Here is a 26331-nt window from a genome sequence, read left to right on the forward strand (position 1 = left end):
TGAAAATATTTAATAAAACACGACTCGTTAGAAATAGAGCAAAAATCTCTCGACAAATGCTTTAGTTTCATTTAAAGATACACTGTGATTTTTTTCATGCCTATAACATATTGAAACTAAAAGTGTTTTTAATAATTTTCGGAGCTTACTTTGTGATTTTTTTCTATTGAGGGAATTTCATATAATTAACGTTTCGGCAAAACAAATGTGTAGATATTAACTTCAAAATTTTTTTTTATTACTTAAAAACTTAAAGAGTTATTGAGAAACTTGTTATAAATCAGGTTTTTCGGGGGATTAAGGTTTGCCCGTATATGGTAGATACATTTTATTTACCTTGTTCATTACATAGCCTGAAAATTTCATGATCCGATTTTATCGGATGTTAAAAAAAGATTGTGAGGACTTATCAATTCATGTTTCCATAAATCTAACCGTCATTTAATACATAAGCCTTAGACCTCAAACGAATATAAATTTAACACAGGTCGAGGATATAAGTAATTGGTTTTGTTGATAAATAGAATTAAAATGCTTAGATTTTTGATCCCCCAGTAATTTCATTTAATTAACGTTTCGACACAACAAATGTACAAATATTCTTATTGGACCTTAAAAACTTGAAGAGTTAAAAGGGAAACTTGTTATAAATCTATAGAAATTGGGAATGCGGGGGCTTAAGAATACACATATTAATTTTGGTTTCATTGTCATTTTTAACATCCACGCGCCATGTTTAGACTTCGTTGGTCGATGAAACAAACAGTTTGACGTCTTGTCTCAATTTGTACGATTAAATAGATACATTCTGTTCTATATTGCTAATGATGAATGGAAAATCTGTGTAATATGATAGACGAATAGTTGTTTTGACCTAGAAAATAAACAAAACTTCACGAGTCTAATTCGAACTCAAGAATTAATTTTAGTACGACATGCAAAACTAAATTTCAGCTATACAGATAAAAAAGTATGTAGTAAATATTGTGTATTTTTTAATGATAAATGAATGTTTATAAGACAAGGTTTTTTTATGCATAGCACAAAAGATAACAAATTATTATAAGCAATAATTAGTCGAAAAAAAAATATTTGACAAGTCAAAATATTTCACCAACAAATGTAGATATAAAATGCCTCGACGCCATCTAGTTGTAAATTTAGCACTAACAAAGCCTTTCCTACAAAAATAAAGTTGTTTGTTTACAGGTGGAAAAAAATATAATAAGCAGTAATTGTTGATTGAAGTACTAGTACATATTGAATTATTTGGCGTGTTGGAAATAAGCCGACGTGGCTCAGAGGTCCAGGAGCATCTGACCAGACATCAGAAGGTGCGGGTTCAATTCCCGTCGGCGGCATTTATTTTTACTTAGGAGATATTTTCAATTTGTATTGATATTTCAGGCGACTAATTATTTTGACTTTGTGCTAATATTATATAAGTTTGAAATTATCATATAATTTAAAAAATCATTAGAAACTAAAATAAAATAAAACAGATACATGAGACGTTAAGATTTCACGCGAATGTAATTGAAGTGATCTTTACAGTAAAACTTATAATTTCTTCGTGACAAAACTTTGCAAAACGCCGTAATAAAAGTAATGGTGCCTTAATTCGTATCAGTAATCTTTATGTTTATAGTTTGTATTTGTTTAATCTGTTGATACATTAAATATAATTTATAAATATTACGTATTCAAGTCCCAAACTAATTAAACGATAAGATTATCTGCCCAATGATATCAGAGTTGGATCTCTTAAGTATTGTGGCTTTACAATGTAATTGTTTGTCTTGCGTCGGCAAACGGTGTTATTAGCCCTTCTATCGGCTGGGGGAGAAGGTTAAGGGGAAGGTAAGGGATAGCAGGTGTTAGCGTTTTTGAACGGAAACCCTCCCTTGCGAAATCCTGTTTACATAAAGTCTAAGCTTTACCTTACTGTTCAGAGATGGCAGATACGTGTTTGCTTTGTGTCCACAAAATCGCCACACCATAAATATTGTCCGATCGTTTCTAAAAGGTCCGAAATTTCACATCGAATTGATTTCATTTTATTTTTAAACTCTTGCAATTTAAAATCGTAGGTTTGTATGAAGGTAAACGAGTAAATTCGTTATTTTAAGCTCCCACAATCTGAATTTCTACTGATTTGCAACTTATAAGTTTTACAATTAATTTTAAGCAATAAATTAGTCGCCTGAAATATCAATACAAATTGAAAACATCTCCCGAGTAAAAATAAATGCCGCCAACGGGTATTGAACTCGTACCTTCTGATGTTCGGTCAGGTGCTCTGAACCACTGAGCTATGTTGGCTTATTTCCAACCCGCTAAATAATTCAATATGTACTAGTACGTCAATCAACAAATACTGCTTATTATATTTTTTCACCTGTAAATACATATTCGTTATTTTTGAAGAAAATATCTATACATTTGTAGAGCCGAAACGTTTATATGAAATTCCCTCAATAGAAAAAAATCGCATTTTTTTTTTCTATTGAGGGATTATTTTCTATATGAAATTCCCTCAATAAAAAAAAATCGCAAATACGTAAATTATTAAAAACACATTTTCTTCTCTTATTTAACATGTTATGGGTATTTTTTACATTAGCTTCCCACAGGCGGCCTAAGCAAAAAAATCCCTCAGGGCCTGTATCATCTTTGGGGATGCTGTGTGGAGGGTATTTTTAAGGAAATGAAGCAGAGAAAGTTCTGGGAAGGAAAATAGGTATGAAGGGTGGGTAGGAATCTGGGGGTAAATGTGTCCAGGAGTGACGGACGTAAGAATCCATCCCTCCCACTGCGGTGCAAGGCGATGGGTCGAGAGAGAGTCTGGCTGGAGAGATCAAAAGGTCTGACGCAAGCAGTCTCTCCTAAGCCACGCAGTAAGTGGGCAAATGGTTCCATGATAACTCAACACAGTGACAATTCAACACACTTTTAAAAAGTGGTATAAAGTCATTAAAACGATAAAAAAAATTTAAACCTAGCCTAACCTAACCTAACCTACTTAACCCAGTTAATAAAGTTTTTGTTTCATCACTTTCCATGACTTTATATAACTTTTTTAAGATGTGATGAATTATCATTTTGATGAGTTATCCGGTCACCGTAGAATCATCCCCCGAAATTAGCGCACTTTACCCCCGGACACCCTGTATATAATGTGTAAACATAGTTATGGTTACATCGTTATAATGATTATGAAATTATTCGACATGCATATTTATGAATTTGGAAATAAGAAAAACACTATCATGGAGTATATATAGAATATTGTAGTATTATTTGTGTGATCTTCAGGTGCATATGGAAAAGCATTTTTTTGTTAGCGGTTTCTCTAAAATATTTCGAGATAGACTTCAATGTTTGTATTTCATCATTAATGCCTTTGATTTTGTCCACTAATTTATTAAAGAAATGTTTCCTTGGTGAGTATAACTGTGTCAGGCAAAACAAGTGTCTAGTTTAGGGAATGCAAAGATTAAACATACACGTTGTTGCTGTTATCAATAATGTATTGCTCAGCGGAGTGACAAAAGTAAACAATTTCCTTAACGCTCCTTAATTAGGTGCTCAAATAACGCATAGGCGACGAACTCGAAGAAATCTTCCTGTGTCTATTGACTACAATTTAGCGACTAAATCTGGTAGTGTTTGCGAAATACATTACGCATTTCGCACTCCCTGCGAACTGACATGCGTGGCTGGGCCGACTAATAACTTCAAATTTAATTTCAGGTTGTTGAATTTTTGACTTTGGGGAGCATGTAAATATTGAAGGGCAAGGAAGTTTAATTTGTCGCGTAAATATTGACTATTGAGCATCTCTAAATATTCCCGAAACACCCGTATTTTAGTTAAGGCGATGCCATACGTAGTAATGCAAAATCATGTATTTTTGGTTTGAAAATTTGGTCGCCTAGAAATGTTTCAGATGCTTTAATTAAATACTGCGAGTAGAATACATTGCCTTTGAAATAATCGAGTATTTTTTAGATATGTCTTTTTATAAGCACAGAAAAAATAATGTACAAGGCCTATGAAAACTGCTTTAAAATTCAAAATCTCCTACTTACGAACCCATTTTCGGTTATGATTTTATTGTATAATGTGGCAAATTGAGTTATTTATAAAATGATCGGAAAAAAATTAAATATTTATTCCTGAACATCCACAAAATAAAATAAAAGGCACTTTTTGGCCATGTTTTTTTCTTGCATAAATCAAAACAGGCGGATGGTGTTAAACGGGAAATTAAACCTTATCGCCATCTACGTAATGGTTGTTATTGCCTTAAAAACGATAAATGTTTACTTAGAACCGTTTCTGTGTATCTAAATTGAGAACTTGGTTGGTTTTGTTAATTTTGTATGAACTCTATCTTAAGTTTCCTAGGTGTAAGGCAGTTTTCGTATGTTAGATTTTTAATTTAACAAGCTGTATTCTACTTTACAAACAACTGCGGTCGTTCATACTGTAACTATTGTTCAGTGTTCTCTTTCAAACTATTTATTTAATTAAAGTTTATAACTTTAAAAAAAAACAAAAAAATTATGTGAATACCGCACAAGAAATCTAACTGCTTCCAACCGTCTGGAGCCAGTGATACCATGGCAACCCCTATCGGGGTATATTATGAGGATGAAGGCAGTGGGGAGGGTAAAGAGATGAGAGAGAGGAAGGTGGGGAGAGTACCTGGATATTCCTATCTAGTCACCAAACTTGGCTAAAGCCATTTCAAGCAACGTTTCAATTCAGAATGGCAGTGTTACACCAGAGCGATACTGAGAGTCTCTTCCTATACCATATATTGTTTTAAACGAATGAATTGTGAAAAAACACAATATTCATCAAATAAAATTAACTTGCGCACGCCGGGATTTGAACCCGCGACCTTCGGCTTGCTAGTCGAGACCCTTACCCCTCGACCCCGGAGGCCGTTAACTGTTAAGAATAACATTTATTTTTAAATACACATTTTGTTCTTATTTTGTGATTTTATGTATCATACTGCCGAAGGTCACACTTTTATGTAATTATATACATATTTATATGTATATAGTGTGTGCATATTACACTAGAAATTATAAATGTTTTATTGTTTTCCTTTTTTGTAACAAATTGAGATAATAATATCACCTCACTGGAGTATCCCGTGTCGAGGATTCATTTACATTTTATTTAAATTTAGTAATATGAATAATGTGAAGTAATTATAAATATATTTCTCCCTATGTTTTGTAACCAGCTTTTTATTTAAGATTTCAATATTATGACATTGTTGTAATTTTTGAATGAGAGTGGGATTTTACAATAGAGTTTATTACCTTTTATAAGGAGACTTTTTTGCTCAAATTATTCAGCGACTTCTATGGTATGACTGCATGTTTTGGGTAAGGGTTTCCAGAAACTTCTACGACGATGTTTTAAATATGCTAGTAAGTTCTTTTTCCGGTAATTCCTTAAGCCAAGATTTAATGTTCTTAATGCAGTTGTTTTTTGTTTTGATTTGTTTGATACTAAGTGGGAGTTTGTTATATACCTTTACTGCTAAAAATTCAGAGCTTCTTTGTCCAAAGGTAGAGTTACACTTTGGTATAGTTAGTATCTCTGTTTGTTTGGCTCTGGTTTTATGAGTATGTGAGGTGTTTTCCTGAGAATTATTTTTGAGGTGTTGTACCAAAATGTTTTTGGCATAGATTTTCTGTATGCTTGGAACGTCAAATTGTTTAAAAATTTCTGTTGTTGACGTCCTTAAGGGAACCTTTAGTATGGTCTTTATGATGGAATTCTGAGTTACCTTCAGCTGTTTTATATGTTTTGATACATGATGTTGTAGCATGTTTTTACCCTCAGATCTTGTGTTTCTAATCTACGTGTTAGTTGTAATTTTTTTATGTTTTTGTACTGTGAAACAACCGTCCCATGATGAAATAATAACAGAATTTGAATTTTGACTTTGAAAATTAAAGATGAAACAACCCGTCCTTAGATTCACGTGACTAATCAAAATAAGCTAATATGATTTTCAAACCATTATTGATAATTTACATTCGATATGAAAATTATACAGTTTTCACTCAATCCAATTCAACTCTAAGTTAATTAAGCCGACGGTTTGACTTCACATTAATACGGCCAGATTACTGGAACTGCTTCCGTCAAACTAAATTATCATATTCTTTGAAATTCTAATCCGGCATGATCACTATTATCACTAACAATGTTATCCCTGTCATCATTCAAGTTTAGATTCAAGGTAGATTATCAAGTACCGCAATAGATTGTACCGAGAAATTAAGTGACCGGCATGATCACTTAATTTCTCGGTACAATCTATAACATTGTTTCATTAACAATGTTATCCCTGGCATCATTCAAGTTTAGATTCAAGGTAGATTATCAAGGACCGCAATAGATTGTACCGAGAAATTAAGAAAGATTGTCGAATCGAAATTCGAAATAAAGTACTGAAATGAGAGATTACAGATTAATATTTGAATAAATAAAATAAAATTGTGATGAAACAAAGGTTGAGAAAACTGAAATCCTTGGTTAGATAAAAAATTATAAGCCGCAATTGTACAACAGGTCTTAGAGTGATCTCAATTTGAAACTTAATTAACTATTGACATGATAATATTTTTCAAACAAATATTTTGAATGGGACAGATTTATTTATTTGATATTTACGTAACGTATGATATAAATCATTTTTGCACATTGAGTGTTTAATGTGACACGTTTCAAAAAATAAAATATAATACGACCGCAATAGACTATAATAAAAAAATGATTGATGAATCATTTCTCAACCAAATATTTCAACTCAACCATTTTTATTGTCCGAGCCGCTGACCTGCAATCAGAAAGCTGCGGGTTCAATTCCCGTCGGCGGCATGTATTTTTTCTCGGAAGATTTTTTCAATTTATATGGTTGTTTTAGGCTTATAAAAAATGATAAAGACCGCGATAGGCTGTACCACAAGTTTAAGAATTATTAATGAAACTTATTTCAAAAATCACTGTAGCACTAAAGAAAGGAAATCAGATTAATGGTACCAAAACAAATATTTATGTTGAAACCTTCAACAGATAAAAAATCGCATTGTAATAGTATACCATTGAGCGAGTAAAAACAGAATTCTGTGAGAAATTGAAATGAAATTTTCGCTAAGCGGATAACCGATTTTCATCATTGACAGTCGGTGGAAAAGCGATCAGGATGCTTTTAATTTGAATTTTATTTGCCTGACGATGTCCTTTCACAGGTTTGTCCTCATTTCCGAATTCTTGGTACGTCGTCCAATAAAAATATGATCGAAAATAATAGCTTTCGATTATTAGATACTTGTTTCTACAGCTTTTATTTTATTGGTTGCGTTGAAGCTTTTAGCAGAAAATTGGACCGAAGGTCAAAATACAAAAAAAATTGTATTTGAAATTTTACGTTTGTTGTGCTTTATAAACTGTAGCTGTTAGTTAATATTATTCATCTAATAATTTATCCAGTTAAAAATATTTTTACTTTCAACATTTCCACACGTAAATTTTCTGGTGCATGAACATAATTTACACCAAGAATAAAACACACTAATTTTAGTTGTCTGTGATGTGAGTTAATAATAATAATAATCAAGTTTATTCCAATATTTATGCAGGGGTAGTGCAATGCAATACATACCATATTTTTAAATAACAGACATGTTGTAATAATAAGAATTATTTTCCCATTTGATCTCTGGTGAGTTGACGTGTTGTTTTGTATTTATTATGCCTATATAATGCACTTCCATAATGTGGATTGACTAGATGATCATTTGTGGAAAAGTGTGTGGAAGGGTTTAGTTTTTCCTGTGGGGAAAATTTAACCCGGACATAAAGTCGGAAAAAATTCACAGATAGGCAATGCGGAATAGAAGTGACAAATGTGAGAGCCATCAAAGGTGACCCCATCCGGGAAACCAAGCTTCCCATGTGGTGGCGGAGAAGCGTTCTGAACGAGTGCACTCGTCCCTTCAGGAAAATTTCCGTAGCGCTGCAGTATCTTGGTAGGCGGAATAAATGGCAATAAGCATTATTGTAAGCGACTTTTAGCTTATGCAGTGTAATCTACCCACAGTTCTGACGTGTACAGCGAAGTGCAGAATGCGTTGAATATATAGTAAGTCCTGTTTGAAATCTGGTTCCTTTATTTTTTCGCCGTTTTCGGAATAGAATTCAGTGATAAATCATCTATCTACAATATAATATTTAGCTATTAAAAAAATTAAAGGTGGTTCGTCAGGAATCAAGAAATCAGACATTTTCGTGAATATAGACTATCCCATTTGGCGGGTTTGCGTTAGTCAATTAAATAATATATTTTATTTCTGTATAAATGCTGTATAAAAGTGCTAGTATTTACTTACTAATTTTTACGCATCCTAGATTTATTTAGTTTTTATTTATCTCAAACTTTTGAAATGTTTTATTCTGTCAAAATAAACTGTATTAATCCTTACCGTTTACTGGAAGTAAAATACTGGTCCAGGAACTCCTTGGCATGCTGCAGAACGTCGGAGATTTCTCTCGGTTCATCTCCTCGGCCGGGAATTCCCATCACGCTGCCCAGACATGTTGTCTCCGTGCACAGGGGAGCCTGGAAAGGAAAAGGGGAGTTATTACATTGTTTATTCTCAATTTTTAACATTACTCTGTAGTTAACAGCCATGGAAATAATCTGCCACATGCTGGACGGAACTCAGTTAAAGGTCGATGGGTGCTTTCTTTGATCTTAATTCTTATATGGTTGATTAACTTTCTGATTAATGAAATTGAATCTGCGTTCTTGATATAAGAAGTTGAAAATTAGATACCCTGGACGTTTTTAAATTTGATAAATATTTGTATCTTATAACTATGCAAAAATCCATCTTATATTTGACGGCCTCGCGGCCTTCAGGCATGCAAATTTTATTTGATTATTTGAAAACACTCAGTAACGCACTGATGAAAGACCACCATTCAGAATGGTTGATTGAAATGGCATTAGCTGTGTTATGGTGACCAAACACTTCCCCACCTTCTGATTTCTTACTCCTCCCCATCTCCGCTATCTTCAGCCTCACAACACAACTCGATTGGGAATGCCATAATCTCACAGGCTCTGAGAAGGTTAGGAGCAGTTGCCGTGCACCAAATAACATGCCAGTAAATATGCTTAATTTAACAAATTTTAGAGATAAATTACGCTTTCAAACTATCGACCTAGAAATTCGGTTTTTCCACACAATGTAGGTATTTGTACACTTCGACTCTTTTTTTCCTCCTAGAGATATGAATTTAGACAGCTTAACATTAATTTAAATAATATTAAAGTTTACAGTGTATTTTATAGACTTTTTTGCATTTTTAAACAAATATAGTACCTATAAAATATTAAAATTAACTATTCTTGGTTTTGTAAATGATGATCTTATTCGTGGTATCAGAATTAATATTTAAATGATGGCCTATTTATAAAACAATTAAATTAAGGCATAACTTAATCAGTAATTACCGTAAGAGCAAATAATTAATCACATTGAGGTTAGGTGTAACATTTGGTTTAATTTAATACCTACGCCAGTTTGCCAACTTCAGGTGCGTAAAGTAATTCATAATTAATTAATTAAATGTTTATTTAAGCAACAATATATGGCCCCATAAGTAAAGCAAGTCAATGTCTGGGAATTGAGATTGGAAATTATGTAGCTGCGAGTTTGTGCGGAATTTCGCTAAAGTTTTATGGAATTCTCGGTTCCAATGAGCAAACACATAAATGCGTAATTTTATGTGATCTTAAATTTTCTTAAGTGTGATAAAATTATAATAAATGTTGGTTATTTTCGAGGAAACGGTTCGGATTTTGAGAAGGAAATAATTTGAACATCTGAAATAACAATTTCAAAATAAAATGCTCAAAACAACAACCATAAGAATGCTTTGGCTACTAAGTATAGCATAGGAGATTTTTTAAATCACGCTCATTGTGTAGATATTTGATGTTTTTGAGGTTTTTCAGTTAAAATAATGTAATAATATTGAAATACATTTTTATTTATTTATTATTTGTTTACTAACGTTAACCGTAAATAAAACTCTTTGAATGTTATCTAAAGCAGAACCGGTGGGCTTTGGGGTAAATAATTTTATTTATTTTTCACGTTGATGATTTTGAAGATTTTTGATTTAAGAATCATTGTAATTATGTAATGTTTTTGTAAATTAAAAATAGTTCATGGAAAGATATATAGATTGCTTATCCAGCCAATTGGGGTTTTATAACTGTTGGATAAACTAGAAATAATAATAAATTTTCATCAAATACCGGAATTTTTCCAAGGTATTTTAAATCTTAATATATAGAAATCACGTGTCACTGTGTTCCTACACGCTAATCTCCGAAACCGCCCAACCGATTTCAATGAAATTTTGTGAACGTGTATGTTTGGTTCCAGCTTGATATACAATTTTAGACTCGATAGGTGTTGTCGAAATCTAATTTTTATTTTTCAGATATCTCAACCAAAAATAAATATACTACCACAAATTTTAACTTCCCTACATAGAAGGTGATATGTGGCAAGGCAAAATCTGCTTGGGCCCACTAGTATTCTATAAACATATCTTAATTTAAAGATTTTAAAATTTAAGCATTGCAAGTTGAAAAAAAGCTTACCACATATATTTTTAATCAAAACGTCAAAAAATGCAAGAGAACAAAATTTAAGAAACACAGTTTTTATTTAAAGAATTTGCAAGAAAGCTGTCACTTCACTGTTAATATCGTTCATACGAATAAAAAATAAAATTGCAGTTGCTTTTGATTCCAAGAAAAACAACAAAAAACTGAAATTTTCAACGCATTTCACACATTTACCCACACGTGCATTGGGCATTTATGTTATAAATAACATGACTTTCTTATAAAATATAGACCATAAAATTCAACTGCTATAACCTTTTAAAGGTATTTTTTAAATAAATTTTAAGTACGTTTTACAACATGCAATTATTGTGTATTTACTGACTAAAACTGTCGCAAAAATAACACAAATAAGTTTTATGTTTATTCAATTTTACGCATAAAATATAAAATTAACCCTTGTGTGAAAGAAAATACGATAATCACACCAATCACAAACATAAATAAACCACTCACATCACAGAGTTAAGTATAATTTATATTTTTTATATTTTTTATATTTTTTAGCACCAACTCGAATCTAAACTTTTACAGTCTTTATACAATGTGTGACAAAAACACCGTTTAATGGTCGTGAATTGATTCTTTATATTTAAGTGGTTTTAATGTTCGGTATTTAAAAATATTACTCAATTAGAAAAAAAGTGTTGAAATTTCAAACGAAACCTGTCAAGTCAAGCTACAATAATAATTTAAAAAAAACTGATTAATGAAGAGGTAAGTACCAAATATAATTTTGTTTTAATTCTTTCGGAACATTCATTCCTTTTGCTTAAAGCAATATAAATAATTAAGTTTAAGCGTTCCTATCAATGCCACGTTTTTAATATCTTTTTATCAATGAAATCATAATTTTACTGCGAAAACTTTGTTTTTTTTTTATTTCTACAATTATTTTATAAAATATTTATGATTTTTGCTGTTCTATTTGAGTGTTCTTAATTTAATTTGCATTGGTTAAGGCTGGCCGCATACATACGTTTTTCGTATTCGATTTCCGAATTCGTTTTCCGTATTCGGACATCCGAATGCACGGAATCAGTAGAAAATACATTAACTGCCGCACACGTTCGTTTTAGTTCCGAACGGAACAAATTCCTTACGCACGTTCCGAATGCCAGCCGGCGCGTTCGGAGAAAACGAATGGAAAAAACCTAATGACGTCATGTGGAACGCAGCTATTGCATACAGTTTGTTTGTGCCGACGGAAACGTACGGAAATTTCCATTCGTAATTCAGTGTTGCCAACGGATCTTGACCTAATATCGCCGTTTCTCATACATAAGGTAGCGTAAAGTAGCCGAATTTGCTGTTAGGTGGGACATGTTTAAAATTGATGTTTTTACGTGAAAATAAAAAAAAAATCGCGGGGGGGGGGGTGGCTAGAAAATTTCAAAAAAATAAAATTTGTCCCCAGAAAATAAAAAAATTCATGAGGAGGGTGGCTAGAGAATTTCAAGAAAATATAAAATTTGTCCCCAGAAAAATAAATTTCATGGGGGGGGGGGGGGGGTGGCTAGAGAATTTCGGGACATGTTTAAAATTGATGTTTTTGAAGTAGCTTAATTGGCGACCAGTCGCCTTTTGGATTTTTTCGACACCGATTCTCGCTCTGAGTAGATTCTCGTTTGCGCTAGTCTCACGGAATTCCGAATACGGAAAACGAATTCGTAAATCGAATACGGAAAACGTATGTATGCGGCCAGCCTTAATATGCGTAACTGTAAAATTAAAGTGTTTATTACTCATTAAGTAATAAATCATTGAATTAAATTATGTATTCCGCGGGGTGAAAATAAATTAAGCGTGCATCTATTTGTTCCGTTAGTCACACATTATCTTATTATATAATATCCAAGGAAAGACGATCTCTGATAATTTAATCCAACCATCATGAGAGACGATTAATTACACGAGAGCGAAGATGTAATAATATAACCGTTGTCATTTGTCAGCATCTCAAACCATATACTTATCGCAGACACTTCTCTCGCGAGTACGCTACTGATGAAATTAATAATTGTGATAATTAAACATGACAGAACTAGAAAATTGCACAACATAGATGTGAAGTTGCACTTATTCCAAAAAGGTGGATCAAGAGGACTCATTAAACATTTATATCTGTATTTTATTAAACCTTTTTATGATTTTTACCAAATTAAAAATCGAGAGCGTTTTCACAAAGAGAAATATCTACAAATACTTTTTTTTAGACAGTTTGAAGTGAATAACTCGAGGTTAATATTTTTTGAAAATTTTTAATTCCATATTCGATTACCTATTAGACATGATGAATAATAAATTCATTGTGACCATCTTTTTTTTAAGTGGTCGAAAACTGTGAATTTTGACAAAAGAGAAATAAACATCCACATCAGATGATTTGAGATTTTCACGGCCAAAACTATTATTGTGATTTATTTTTGAGGTATTATGCCGTGTTGCACTACATCCTTCTTTAGCCACAGTTTCGGACTGTATTATCACTGAAATGCTGTCAAAACACCATTCAATTTCTCACCTTGTGTATAAATTTTTGTCACAAATAATGGTAAGTTGCTTTATATTTCTCCCAAAACAATGTTTCCCAATACAAAAGTAAAACACACTTGTGAAAAACAAAACTCAATCTTTTTAAAATTATGCTAGGTACCTAAATAAAGGCCCAGATTTATGCCTTTACTCTATTCGGTTTTCGTTTCTCATTTTTTTTGTATAACCTTTTTAAAATTCTAAATCTATCAACACAAATAATTTTATTTTAAATTATCTCTTAGCAATAGTTGTTAACTCGTGTGACTGCTTTTTTCCTTTGATTAATTTGTAGCATTAAATATTGTGTAATATTTTAGGCTGTATGGGCATTGTAGATTGCATTCATTTCATAATTTTTTTTATTATTTGCATGGACTAAGCGTTCTAATGAGGATTTAGGATGGTCTAACAACAAACCTAATAAACACGTGTAAAATATATATTCTTGTTCGATAATGATATTTTAAAGTAATTTATTTAGATTCGCTACGAGCGCGACAGATTCCCCAGAACATTAGAGGGGTTGAATCTAACGAGGAGGCGATTAAAAAAAACGTTTTTCAACACTTAAAAATTTTCAGTAGACCGCCATAGTAAAAAAAAGTGGGTGTGTCAAGCCTACGCAAGACAGAAGTGAAACTTCTAGTTTCAGCTGATGCTTGGCGTGGCGCAGTTCGCTGGTGTCTGAGAGAGAGGAAAGAAGAGAAGAGAGAGAACGTTCGTGAGCGGCTCCCCCACCTCAACAAGGTTTCACTTCAAAAATGCCACAGCCGAGAATCGAACCTCGCTTAACTGATTGAAAGCCAACCACGCTGAGCACCAACTGTAAGCAAAGCCGCATAAATTGATTATATTATGTAGGTTCTGAAAATATGAGAGCTTGTTATGTTTTATAATGTTACCTACATCACACCCAAAATATAATATATTTTTAAAAATAATGTACAATGTACAGAAATAGAATCCCACACAAGATCGCGTAGTGCGCTCTAGCGAACGGATATTTTATCAGAGGGAGATAGTTTTAATTTTTTTTTCTGTAAATTATTACATATTATCAAAATAAATAAATTAATTAAATAAATGTAATACAATTATCATAATATACGGATTAGATAATAATTTTAATCCAACACAATAACGCAAAGCGCGCTCTAGCGGAGTAATGTTTTATCACAGTGAGATAAGTGTTTTTATTATTTTGCAATATTATTTTCTTTTAAAAAATGTTCTGACCTACTAAAAAATAAGATATTGAATGAAAAAGGCGTTAAAAACAAAAAAATAATGTGCGATGGCCGAGAATCGAACTCGGATCAACTGCTTGGAAGGCAACTATGCTGACCATTACACCACCAACGCCAGTTGTCGGGATGAGCTAAGAAGCATTTATATGTTACTTCAAAACTTTGACTAGATCAAATGAACTTTAATCGGTGGTGGGGGTACCCGCATTTTCGTTTCGGTCATGAGTCGGTTTTACTCCGGTCCTCGAAATTGCATGACGCGCGTAAAGAAGTTTCACTTCAATAAACAGACACTGGCAGAGGTTATTTCTACAACCCAATTAATAACCGCATACTATATGGTATTCTACACATTTCTTCATTAAAGAATAATAACTGTTCTTCTGGTGAAACGTCATAGCATAATTCATGCAAGAATTGCAGGTGTGGGTAAACATTGTCATTTAAATTACTATGTTCACAACAGTTCTAAATCTGGAAAAATCTTTGCATTTGAGGACAAAGGATAGTCATTTTATATTTTTATATCATTAGAGAAAGAGATACACACTAATATAGTTACAGGGATGGTTTATTTTACACCCAGATTTAATTATGATTGTCAGCCTGGATAATTTTATTGCTTTTCGAAAACAAAACAAAAATATAGGTACTCATAATACATTCTCTTTATTTTCCATCTATTTTTTCGCACCCATTTACCAGCTGTAACTACAAGCCAACTATTTTATTAAACCCTTTTCTCAATCACATGAAGAATACATAGCAGAATATATGGGCAAACGGTGTATGAATGTGAATGAAGCAGGGAGTGTGTGCCAAAACCGAGTTATTTGGCGGTCTTTCCTCTTTGCCTGCCTCTGCAGATAACCGGCGTTATCATCAGTTAATTATGAATAATAACTATAGTCCCGAAAGTATAGTGGCGCATGCAGTTGACTTCGTGAGATTCCGATTGATCCGACCTGATCCGATTCCGGATTAAGTAAAACTACCAGTTAAATGTATAGTATTGCGAACCTCATACTATGGGTTTTTTCGAGTAGCAGGCAAGTGATTGCACCAGGGGGTATTCGTCGACCTAATATAAATTCCCCAAAGTCGGGAATATTTTTTATTAAGAGTTTTTTTTTAATTTTTTAAATTTTTTATTAAAATGTATTATACTTAAAGCTGATAACGACAGTCTTCTTCTTCTTCTTTTGTATGTTGGGAGGGGGTCAGAGGGGAATGTCTATGTCTGTGAATCAGGCTAGGCACCCTATGGACCTCATAAATCCCTTCGGGGAATGATTGCAGCGGGCATTCTTTAACCACATATTCGATGGTCTGCACTGTACCGAATTAACATATATATGCATCGTATGGGCACAGTGGCTATGGGAGGACCTCATCCTATTGATGGCGGAACAGAGTTTACGAAGACGTGAGAATTCAAGCTATCTCTTGGTGGGGTCGTGCAGTTACCTATGAGATGGGTATTTCTCATAGGTAATCGGAGGCGCCTCTCTCTTTCCATCCAGAAATAGTGTGCCAACAAAGGTTGTATCCGCCGGGTTATTCGCGATATCACCAGCACATTTATTGTTACCGCGTGTGTAGGTAGGACAGTGAGTAATACAGCACCCATAATAAGAAAGCCTCCGTCTACAAATTATGCTGCTACATAAAGGGCCGAAGACCGACGAGTCTTCCGGCCAAGGGGAAATACTAAATATCGGGAAGCAATTAAAAATATTTTCCCTGAATATTGATGGAACATGTCAATCAAAAGTAGATTTCTTATTAAAATAACTACAGTAAAATTAGTTTTCGATATCTACAAAAATGACGAAGTCACGAGCTTTCAAAGTAAACATTGGTAAAACGAATAGAATCCTTTCTCATTACGTTGCATGAGACACAATTCAGTACAATTCATAAATCGACGGGCAGTGCTGCAGTACTGCTGCAGTATTTATATTTACTTTTGACACAAAACACTTATCGGCCGGCGGAAAATATTTAAAAATTACATTTTGATGGAAGATGGTACTGTTTTTAAAGTTCTCAAAGTTATGTCCTTAACTTTCTCTAATTAATACGGTTCATTTGCGAACATGATAATTTGTTGTAGGAGACAACCTGGTGTAAATTTCACAATTTAAATGAATTTTCCCCAAAAAATAACTTCTCGGGAATTTACCCATTACGTAAGTAGTACTAGTAAGTAAGTAGTACCTATCCTGCAGTTTTTGGTCACATAAGTGAAAGGAAAATGGTTAGAACTGTTAGAAGTGGAAATGGGAGGGTCACAATTGGCTATAAATGTCTTACCCGTAAAATAAAGACTTTCTCTTTCGTAAGGCTTTTCTGGAAAATAAACGCTTTAAATTTTTAAGTAACATTACAATTAATTTTCGATTTTTTTTTTAACTCGTAAATATTTCATTTCATTGTAATGCCGTAGTGAGCATAGAAACAGGTTATAAATTATCCACTTGCTTTGTTTTGCTCGCTCACTATGCTTTTAAATTCGAATTTAATCGAAAATCATTTATATTGTTCCAATTATAAGTCAAAATTTACTTTTGTTTAAATTTGAACTATGATGCTATTTATCGACGTCCAATCCCCACATTCCTCTTCCCCATCTCCTTCCACTCTCCACTACCGTCAGCCTCACAACATACCCCAATTTGGGAAGCCAAAGTCTCACTGGCTCCAGACGGTTGGGAAGAGTTGGGACTCTTATGCGGTACCTACTCACCTTATTATTTATATTTTTTAACTCTTAGATGTTTCAATTATAGTAATTTGTAATCATTATTGCATTCTGCCACTTTTTAGGCCAACTCTTAGAACTCCAAAGCTCTTCTTTATATTTGTAGTATATATTTAATTAGAAATAAACGTTCCACGTTTAATAGATTATGCTGTGAAATCGATTTGTTTAACACGAACCACAAAATTAACAAAAAATTTCAAAAATAACATTCGATCGAATATGTCTGAAAACTTATTATTTTATTGATACATTTTTTTAAATTGCATTTCTTTCTTACTTCCCTGTTCTGCTTTCAGTTTGAATTGCAATAACAACAGTTTGAATGAAAAAATAACGGCATAATTGAATAACAGCAATATGAATTAAATAATACTATTTTTTTTGTTATTATTGATATTAATTTTTGATTAATTTAAAAGTAAGCCTATAAAATATTTTTTTAAATTATGTTTTTTTATTTGGTTTTATATTTTTATTGTCGTTATTTTATTGGTAAATGATATAAACAATTATTAACACTGTAAAATATGACTGTTTATAACGCAAATAAATAAAATATATAATTTATAATTATTAAATAATTCTGTGTGATATAATAATGTGGTTTATTTGAATTTAAACCCACAAGCGATAAAATTGTTTAGCACTGTTAGTCAAAACATGTTACGAGTTTATTGCGGTGGGAGGATGATTATCTGTACTAATCGCGTCAAGTGACACTTAAAGCTCTAAATGCACGTACAAATTACCGATAATTAAACACTCAGCTCGTCAACGATCGGTTTACATCAGCCGACGTAATAATTAGCTTAAGAGGGGTATTAATAATTGGGTAATTTCGTAATTGCAGACTAATGCTTCTGGTTTTACTAATATCTGAATAGACAATATACGCATTAAACAAAACAGACTCACCAAATACTCAATTCAGTTCAGTCCCAATCATTTAAATTTAAAAAACAAAAAAACGTTGATCAATGATTAATGAAGAAAATCGGAAACGCAGATAACTAACTTATTATGCGGTCGGCAAAAAGAGAAAAAAACTATTTTTAGGAGGATTCCTTTTAAGGCGATGCACTACATCGTTTAATATTTTAAATCGAGCCGTTATCAATAACACCCCTTATGTAGATGGAAATAAGGTTTAAATTCCCGCTTAACACCATCCGCCTGTTTTGATTTGTGTAAGAAAAAAACATGGCCAAAAAGTGCCTTTTATTTTATTTTGTGGATGTTCAGGCATAAATATTTTTTTTTTCCAATCATTTTAAAAATAACTTAATTTTCCACACTATACAATAAAATCATAACCGAAAATGGGTTGGTAAGTAGGAGATTTTCAACTTTAAAGCAGTTTTCATAGGCCTTAAACATAATTTTTTCTGGGCTTATAAAAAGACTTATCTAAGAAATACTCGATAATTTCAAAGGTCAGGATGTATTCCAATCGTATTATTTAATTAAAGCATCTGAAACATTTCTAGGTGACCAAATTTTCAAACCAAAAACACATGAATTTTTATTACTACGTAGTGCATCGCCTTAATACGGATAATTTATGGGTTAATAAAATCAGTCCTTTTTAAAAAGGTTATTTAGGGGCTACCAAAAACAGTCAACCTTCTAAATTCTTCGAAAAGATGTAAAAAGGCCTATTCTGCTTTTAAAACAAAAAAAGATCTAAGATAGCTAAAGATTAGCTATAAACGGAGGCAGAGCAACATAGCGGAATAACCAAAAAATAACTAACAATAAAGACCTAACATGTTGTCATACTACAATATAAATACCTACACTTTGAAGTAGTAACACGGTTTCATGATTTACTGGTTCTTACAATATCAAGTAGATAATTTAAAAGCGTACAAACATAAGTACGCTTGCAAGTTGTAAACGGAACCGAAGCTTTTAGTAACATGAATAAAACAAACTGTTAAAATCGTGCTGAAAGGAAGATGTTATCATTTGTGGCTCATACATTGTGCGTTACTTAAAGAAAATTTTAAATACATCAAAGGTGCATACTCTCTGAGGGCATGAAATTTATTTTATGGCTCAGAATTAAGGGCTTTCACGTATGCTAGATTTAAAGCACGTCTGTTTTTAAGTCGGTGACAATGCTGCTAGTAAAATTTTCAACGATTGTGTAGAATCCTGCGAATGACGCTAATTACTTCTTGACATTGATGTATTATATTTAGAAAACACATGAAGCGAAAACATAGGTTCCGCTTTTTTACCTCCAACTGACCTCCAACTCTCCCAACGCTCTAACTAAATCTACGGATTCCGGTCTACGTACACCGCTTATCGCGTTCTAATGGTGGAACAAGTTTTGAACAATGATGTAACGCCTCTAATTATAGATCTATGCTTCTTGATACTTTCAAGTAACTGACAGAAGGTCAAATGATGCTAGAAACGGGAAAGAATGAACATGAGAACTGTCCTTAAGTTGACAGAATGGTAATGGGTGCTCATATAACATATTGACATACACAAAGCTACATCTGTTTTTATTGAAACGATAATATTATTTGTAATCGTCTCTTATAGTTTTACTGTGTTTTTTAACGCAGGAGTCTGGGGAAATAAGTGGACATGGTTTGATATAAACAAATTTATGAGGTGGGTCATTTCAAGAATAATAAACGAAATGTAAATAAGGGGATAATTACGAACGAATCATAAAACTTTGGTTGTAATTGCAGAGGCTAATTGAGTGCGGCTCTTCGACGAATTACGTACTTAAAATACTTTTTTTATTATTTTATAGTATCTGAATACAATGTTCAATCATTCAGTGTGTTACAGTAACAACCCGGTTAGGTCACAACACGAGTGGTCTGCTTTGAAAGACCTGGAGAGTAAAGTCGTGATGATTTTTAACACTTGGAATATTTTTCCTGACTACTCGACCTTACGTATTTATGCAAACAATCTTTTCAAATTGAGAAATCGTCTTATTGACGAAAACCAGGAATCGTGCCTGATATTAAAAACAACAATATAGAAACCTATAATGCAACGTCGTTGTTCATATTAAATATCACAATGTTTTAATTTTATTAATAAATATTTAATTTTTTATCAACAAATACGATTATTATAAAGTATTCCTAGTTTTATCCGAATTCTAAAAACAGGATTCATTTTAAGAAATTATGCTCTCAAAAGAAATATTTCTCGTTTAACTAGTAAGTTTTCTGACCATTGCACTGGTGTAGGCGCATTAAAAATTGTTAAGAAAGGGAGATTTTTTATGGTTCTACACGAGGGTTATTGAGAAGAAGTCAAGATAATTCCAGAAAGATGTGAAACGATCAAGGTAAAATTCAGGTCAGTACAAGTTTCTTCCCCTCTTAATTATATAGTGTGATGGTAGAATGTAGATTAGACGCATATATTACAGTTATCAAAAGCTATCTAAACTCAGTAAAAGTCTCGCAAAAAATTATTATAAAGGTAATACTTTAAAAAAACTCTACTTTCCCAACAAAATTGCTTTTTAAAATGTTTCCAGTACCAAATATTGATGATATATTTAAGCAAACTTCAATTATAAAAATGTGTAAAGAAAAAAATAACACAGAATATCAAGAATTTTACAAACTGATGAGAAATGGAAATCAATTTATTACGCCAATCTTTAAAACAACTCAAATGCAAAACCATTATATTTACCAAGCCATAAAAAACTACAATAATCTCCCTTCCGAATTGCGCTGTATTACGAACCAACAAGAACAAATCAATAAAATCAAACTTTTTTTCAAAAAAAACTTATATTAAAAAAATATATGGATATATTATATTTATATTTTACACATAACATTGAATCACTGAAGTAAGAATCGTGGCTCCCTTATCAGGCACAAGAGCTCCTCTTTTCTGATAAGGTATACATGAGCAATTATGTACCTAAATATTATAATTTACAAAAAAATGTATGTATTAATGTAACTATGATCTATATTAAAATAATAAAAAAAAATAATAAAAAAATCTTAAAAATCATTAAAATAGCTAAGAAAAATAAGACATAAAACACACATAACATGAACGTGCAATTGATATGGAAATTTTACAATAAACTTATCTAAAATAGAGCACATAAAATCCTTCATCCTTAACACGAAATGGGATACAAACGACGCGCGACGTGAATACAGAACGCGTTGCAGATAAGCAATTAAAACCTCTCACACCGAATACCTGAAAAGCGCTTAACGAGCAATAATGACCACTCCGGGAGCGATAATTTGCTTACTTGTTTAACGTATATACCATTATAGCGGTAGTTTTACGTCTGGGTTCCTGTATACATCGGTTAATAGTCTGTCGCCAGGTTTGGCGCCTGAATGTGGCAATATTGCTCTCATTAGCCATCAGTGCAGTGGAGACTGCTCTGTTCACGGCACAATGCATTAATATGCAATGTGGGTGCAGTGGGGGTGTTCTGCTTGCGCTGACGAGATACGCTTCAAAACAAAACAATCAAGCGTTAGATGAAAATAATGTATTGTCTTGCTCTGCGGAATTTTAAAGCAGGGGTGTTTTTAAAATTTTCAATGGAAGCAAGTTTCCAAGTAAGCATCTGATTTTATGCCGTTATTTACGCCGACAAATAATATAGGTACAATTCTTTAAAACGAATTTTACTGTCGCAGTTGTATGAATCTCGTAGGAGTTATTGGAAGTATATAAAAAGTATAAAAAATTCATAGGTATTTTTCTCCCTGGAACGAGTGCAAATCCATAATATTTTTAAGCCGCGTCGTGCTTGAATTCGCGACTCTTCTTGGACAAGGAAGTATCCTTAACCTTAAAATTATCAAATACTTTTACGTTAACTGCGATTCCAGTTCTCTCGGATGACAGCAGAATCCTTTTCTTGAACCTTAAAATTTAACTCCTTTTTCGTTAAGCGAATAAAGTTCTCTCGGATGACAGCAAAATAGCAATTTTTAATTTTTAAGGTTAAGAACAATTCCTTATTCTTAAGTAGAACAGCAATCGCCACTGTGTCCGGTGCAAAAGAGCTGCCGATCTGGCACGGTCCTGGGCCGGTCTGGCGTCTATCCATCTTCCACATGGCGTCTAGCGCTTGTATAAAACTCAAGGGCGCTGTATTAGCTGTTAGGTTTTATCAGCGCCTTGGTACCTTGGCTTATTGGTGTCTTGGCAAGTCGGCACCCGGAGCGGTCGTAACCTGTTGAATTCTGAACCAAAACAGCATTGATTGAACTTAAAAGTACAGAAAAAACCGTTGTAATAATCGAAACTTCATCGTATTTATAATCAACCTATAAATTAAATAGTTTGAGGAATATTTATAGTATGGTATAATTCCATGAATGTAAAAAAATGGTTCTATTGAAGGATCGCTGGCATTCGTTGAACACATTTGTCTCACGAACCTGCTATGATCTTCAATGACATGATAATGGAAATAAAGACAAGGACGTTTTATACTCGCATTATAAAATCCACTTTCAAGTTAGATCCTTAAATTTGGACGCACATCACCATAATATAAAAAGTTGGAATGCTCGTCAGCCGAGTTTGCCGAGTTAGTTTCTCCGAGGGGTATATTAGTTTCTTGGTCACTTTACCTGAAACTCCCGTTTCATTATATTATTACACCACCACTATCCTTATACGTCAGTCACAAGTCTCGCCAACTATTTAGCCATTTGATGTCAGACATTTTCCAGAATGTGAGTTGCTTAACTTGCAGTTGAAGCGACGTCGGTTCACTTTTCACTTGCATCAGCGATACTTCAAACTTTGATTAAAAATCGAAATGCTGTCAAATTTGTTATGACACCATGTTATAGTGATTGGATGTATTGCGCAGACATGTATTTTTATATAATTTAATACATTAAGTTTAAAGTCCGGTCTGGAGAAGTCCACAAATAAGTATAACGTAGTTCTACCACGAGTTAATTATGATTAAAAACATGTAACATATAAGCTATGAGAGTTGTAGGTATTTGCAATCGTTACAATAGGCATTCAAGTTAAAAAAATATATGAATGTTCACCCTTTAACTTTACCAGTTCCACTCTGGTTGGTATGAAAACAAAAGAATCCAATTTAAATATTTTGCAAAACATCCAAGAAACATGAATTCTTTTGAAATAATTTATAAACTGCAGTAGTGACCCGTGTACGAGTATACGCGGCGCAAGATGACACAAAATTGTCCGCATTCTGCACGCGGCGCGGCCGGCCAACCGGTGAGGGAGCAGTTTATATGCTGTCAGAACCCGCCGACCAATTACAGGGCGTTCAGGTTAAAATCTTTAGGTTTGAATCGTTTTTAAATGTGATTTATTAATTTTACTTCTATTTCTACATTATTAAATTTATATATTCAGAATCAGCGTATGTTGATCTATTTCAATTTTTGTTTATTAAGCCATTATATTTTTCACCCGAGTTCCTTATTACGTAAGAATAAACTATTTCAACCATTCTATGGAAGACTTATCGGAACTGTACGAGTACCAGGCTTATATCAATCTTTCCTGGATAATCAGTTGGATAATTTTGTGTTTTTCGCCATTATTGAGTGATAATTTTGGGCCATTCCCTACTCTTTTTTTCTATATCTAATGGCGTAAGATTTTGGTGACTCGGTTCCATGATAACTCAACACCTGACCTAACCTACATAACCCAGTTAATAAAGTTTTTGTTTCATCACTTTCCATGACTTTATATAACATTTTAAAGATGTGATGAATTATCATCGTGATGATTTATCCGGTTACCATTATTTTAAATGAACAAATTTTGAAATGACACAAATTAATCAAATGAAATTTACTTGAGCAAGCCGGGATTTGAATCCGAGAATCAAGCTCTGGCTGGCTATACGAGACCTGTACCCCTCGACCACGGAGGCGGAAAGAACGTCTTCATTAGTCTATCCAAGATATATTCTGATAAGGATGCAACAATAGATTCATGTTTAATGTGCTTTCATCTTTCTGTCAATTCCTGGTTTAGTGCCCAGGCTCCCATACCTCATTAATAGATTTTATAAAATATTATAATTACCGCAAATAATGAAGCAAGGTAATAACTTACTTATTGCAATGCAATGCACTTGCATCGAATCGGTAAAAATAACATTTAAAACTGAAGGAAATGTAAAGTTGTACAAGTCGAAAGCTCAAAGCTTTCCTATTTTAATACTTTGTGGGGAGGACTATCCCATTCGAAGAATGCTCGTATTGAACCAGAAACACGATATTAATATCATGCTCCAACAAAATAATTCCTCGTACCGTAAAGTTTGGTACTGTTCAACTGTAAAACGAATTTATGAATAATTAACATTCTGAAATATTGAGGAATGTCTGGAAATGAATAATTAACATCAACTGTACCGGAGGATTTATCGTTGCAAGAATATCGAATGCAGGCTTTCATCATTTTTCAGATATTAATTATATTTCCACGTAGGTGTTCGGTTTTGAAATTTTCAGAATGTTCTGCAACGGGGAAGCAGACGAATGCAGAATTAATGGAAAACGTGTGAAGAAAACAGAGAAGATGGTAATATATGCAGAACCAGGAGTAATCGTGCTGGAGCCGTTACGCGAAAACATTTGCAAGAAGAAATTTTGTACATCGATATGCATTGCATTAGATGACCAAGACCGACAACTACGAGTTGTTTCCAATTTATTTTTTTATTCAATCAATTTTTGAACATATATTGAAAGAATTTAACAAAACGTATCTTATCAACTGATTTAAAACCATGAAATATTAGTAGTTACTACTTTACTCAAAATAATTGTAAAAAGTAAACACAAAGGCGTTCTGATAATTTTGTGAAAATTTTTTGGAAAAATGTTTGCATTTTAATGTCATTCATGAATAAACTCACCAAAATACATTTATAATAATAAAAATTTGTAATAACAAATAATTATAAGCAACAATTAGTGGCCTGAAATATTAATGCAAATTGAAAATATCTCCCGAGTAAAAATAAATGCCGCCAACGGGAATTGAACCCGTGCCTTCTGATGTCCGGTCGGGTGCTCTAAAACCACTGAGCTATGTCTATGAGCTTATTTCCAACCCGCCAAATGATTCAATATGTACTAGTACTTCAATCAAAAATTACTGCTTATCATATTTTTTCCACCTGTGAACCACCAACTTTATTTTTGTAGGAAAGGCTTTGTTAGTGCTAAATTTCTCACTAGATGGCGTCGAGACATATAATATCTTCATTTATTGGTGAAATATTTTTGACTTGTTAAATGTGATTATTTTTTAATGATAAACTAATGTTTATAAGACAAGGTTTTTTGCATAGAATAAAGGATAACAAATAATTATGAGCAACAATTTAATTGGCGACTAATTAATACATAGCTCAGTGGTTTCAGAGCACCTGACCGGACATCAGTAGGCACGGGTTCAATTCCCGTTGGCGGCATTTATTTTTACTCGGGAGATATTTTCAATTTTTTATTGATATTTCGGGCGACTAATTTTTGCTTATAATTATTTTTTATCATTTATGCTATGCATAAAACCTTGTCTTATAAAAATTATTTCTTCATTAAAAAATTAAAAATATGTAATAGTTTTAAATTAAAATATCGAAAAAGAGTTATAATTTTCTTAAAAGATCATCTTTTTTCTCTATACATACCAAATAAAATTTCAGTTTCAGTTTTTCATTGTCAGTTTTAATTTATTAATATACTTCATATAATATGTAGACTAAAAAAACATACATTAGAATTTTTGAAAATTGTTTTGCAACAGTTTTAATTCACGGGAAAAATAGCCAGGACAAATAGTTTTGACAATTTAACTTGCTAAATCGTCACGTCGTGTCGTTATGAAAAGTTCTCTTTTAAACGAAAAAGTTTTCGTACAAATATTGGGGTTTATTGCAAACGATGTATTAAAATACGTAGTACTTTTTTTTGTAGGAGTTTGAAAACATTGAATAGGTAGTATAAAGATTATTAGAAAGGCTTTATTCAATA

The 26331-nt window shown here is 32.7% G+C and overlaps 1 protein-coding gene across 3 annotated transcripts in view; it reads right to left on the reverse strand.

Moving 5' to 3' along the window:
- Positions 1-26331, reverse strand: part of Nos (Nitric oxide synthase) — a 314945-nt gene that overhangs the window by 122578 nt on the left and 166036 nt on the right. For all 3 annotated transcript variants that reach the window (XM_089634919.1, XM_089634921.1, XM_089634920.1), the window contains exon 2: positions 8520-8656. In XM_089634919.1, the coding sequence (XP_089491045.1) occupies positions 8520-8656 (137 nt within the window). The remainder of the gene's footprint in view (positions 1-8519; positions 8657-26331) is intronic.

This window comes from Hesperophylax consimilis, chromosome 8, assembly GCF_061612785.1.
Source record: "Hesperophylax consimilis isolate HC1 chromosome 8, BYU_Hcon_1.0, whole genome shotgun sequence".
Classification (NCBI taxonomy): Eukaryota; Metazoa; Arthropoda; class Insecta; order Trichoptera; family Limnephilidae; genus Hesperophylax; species Hesperophylax consimilis.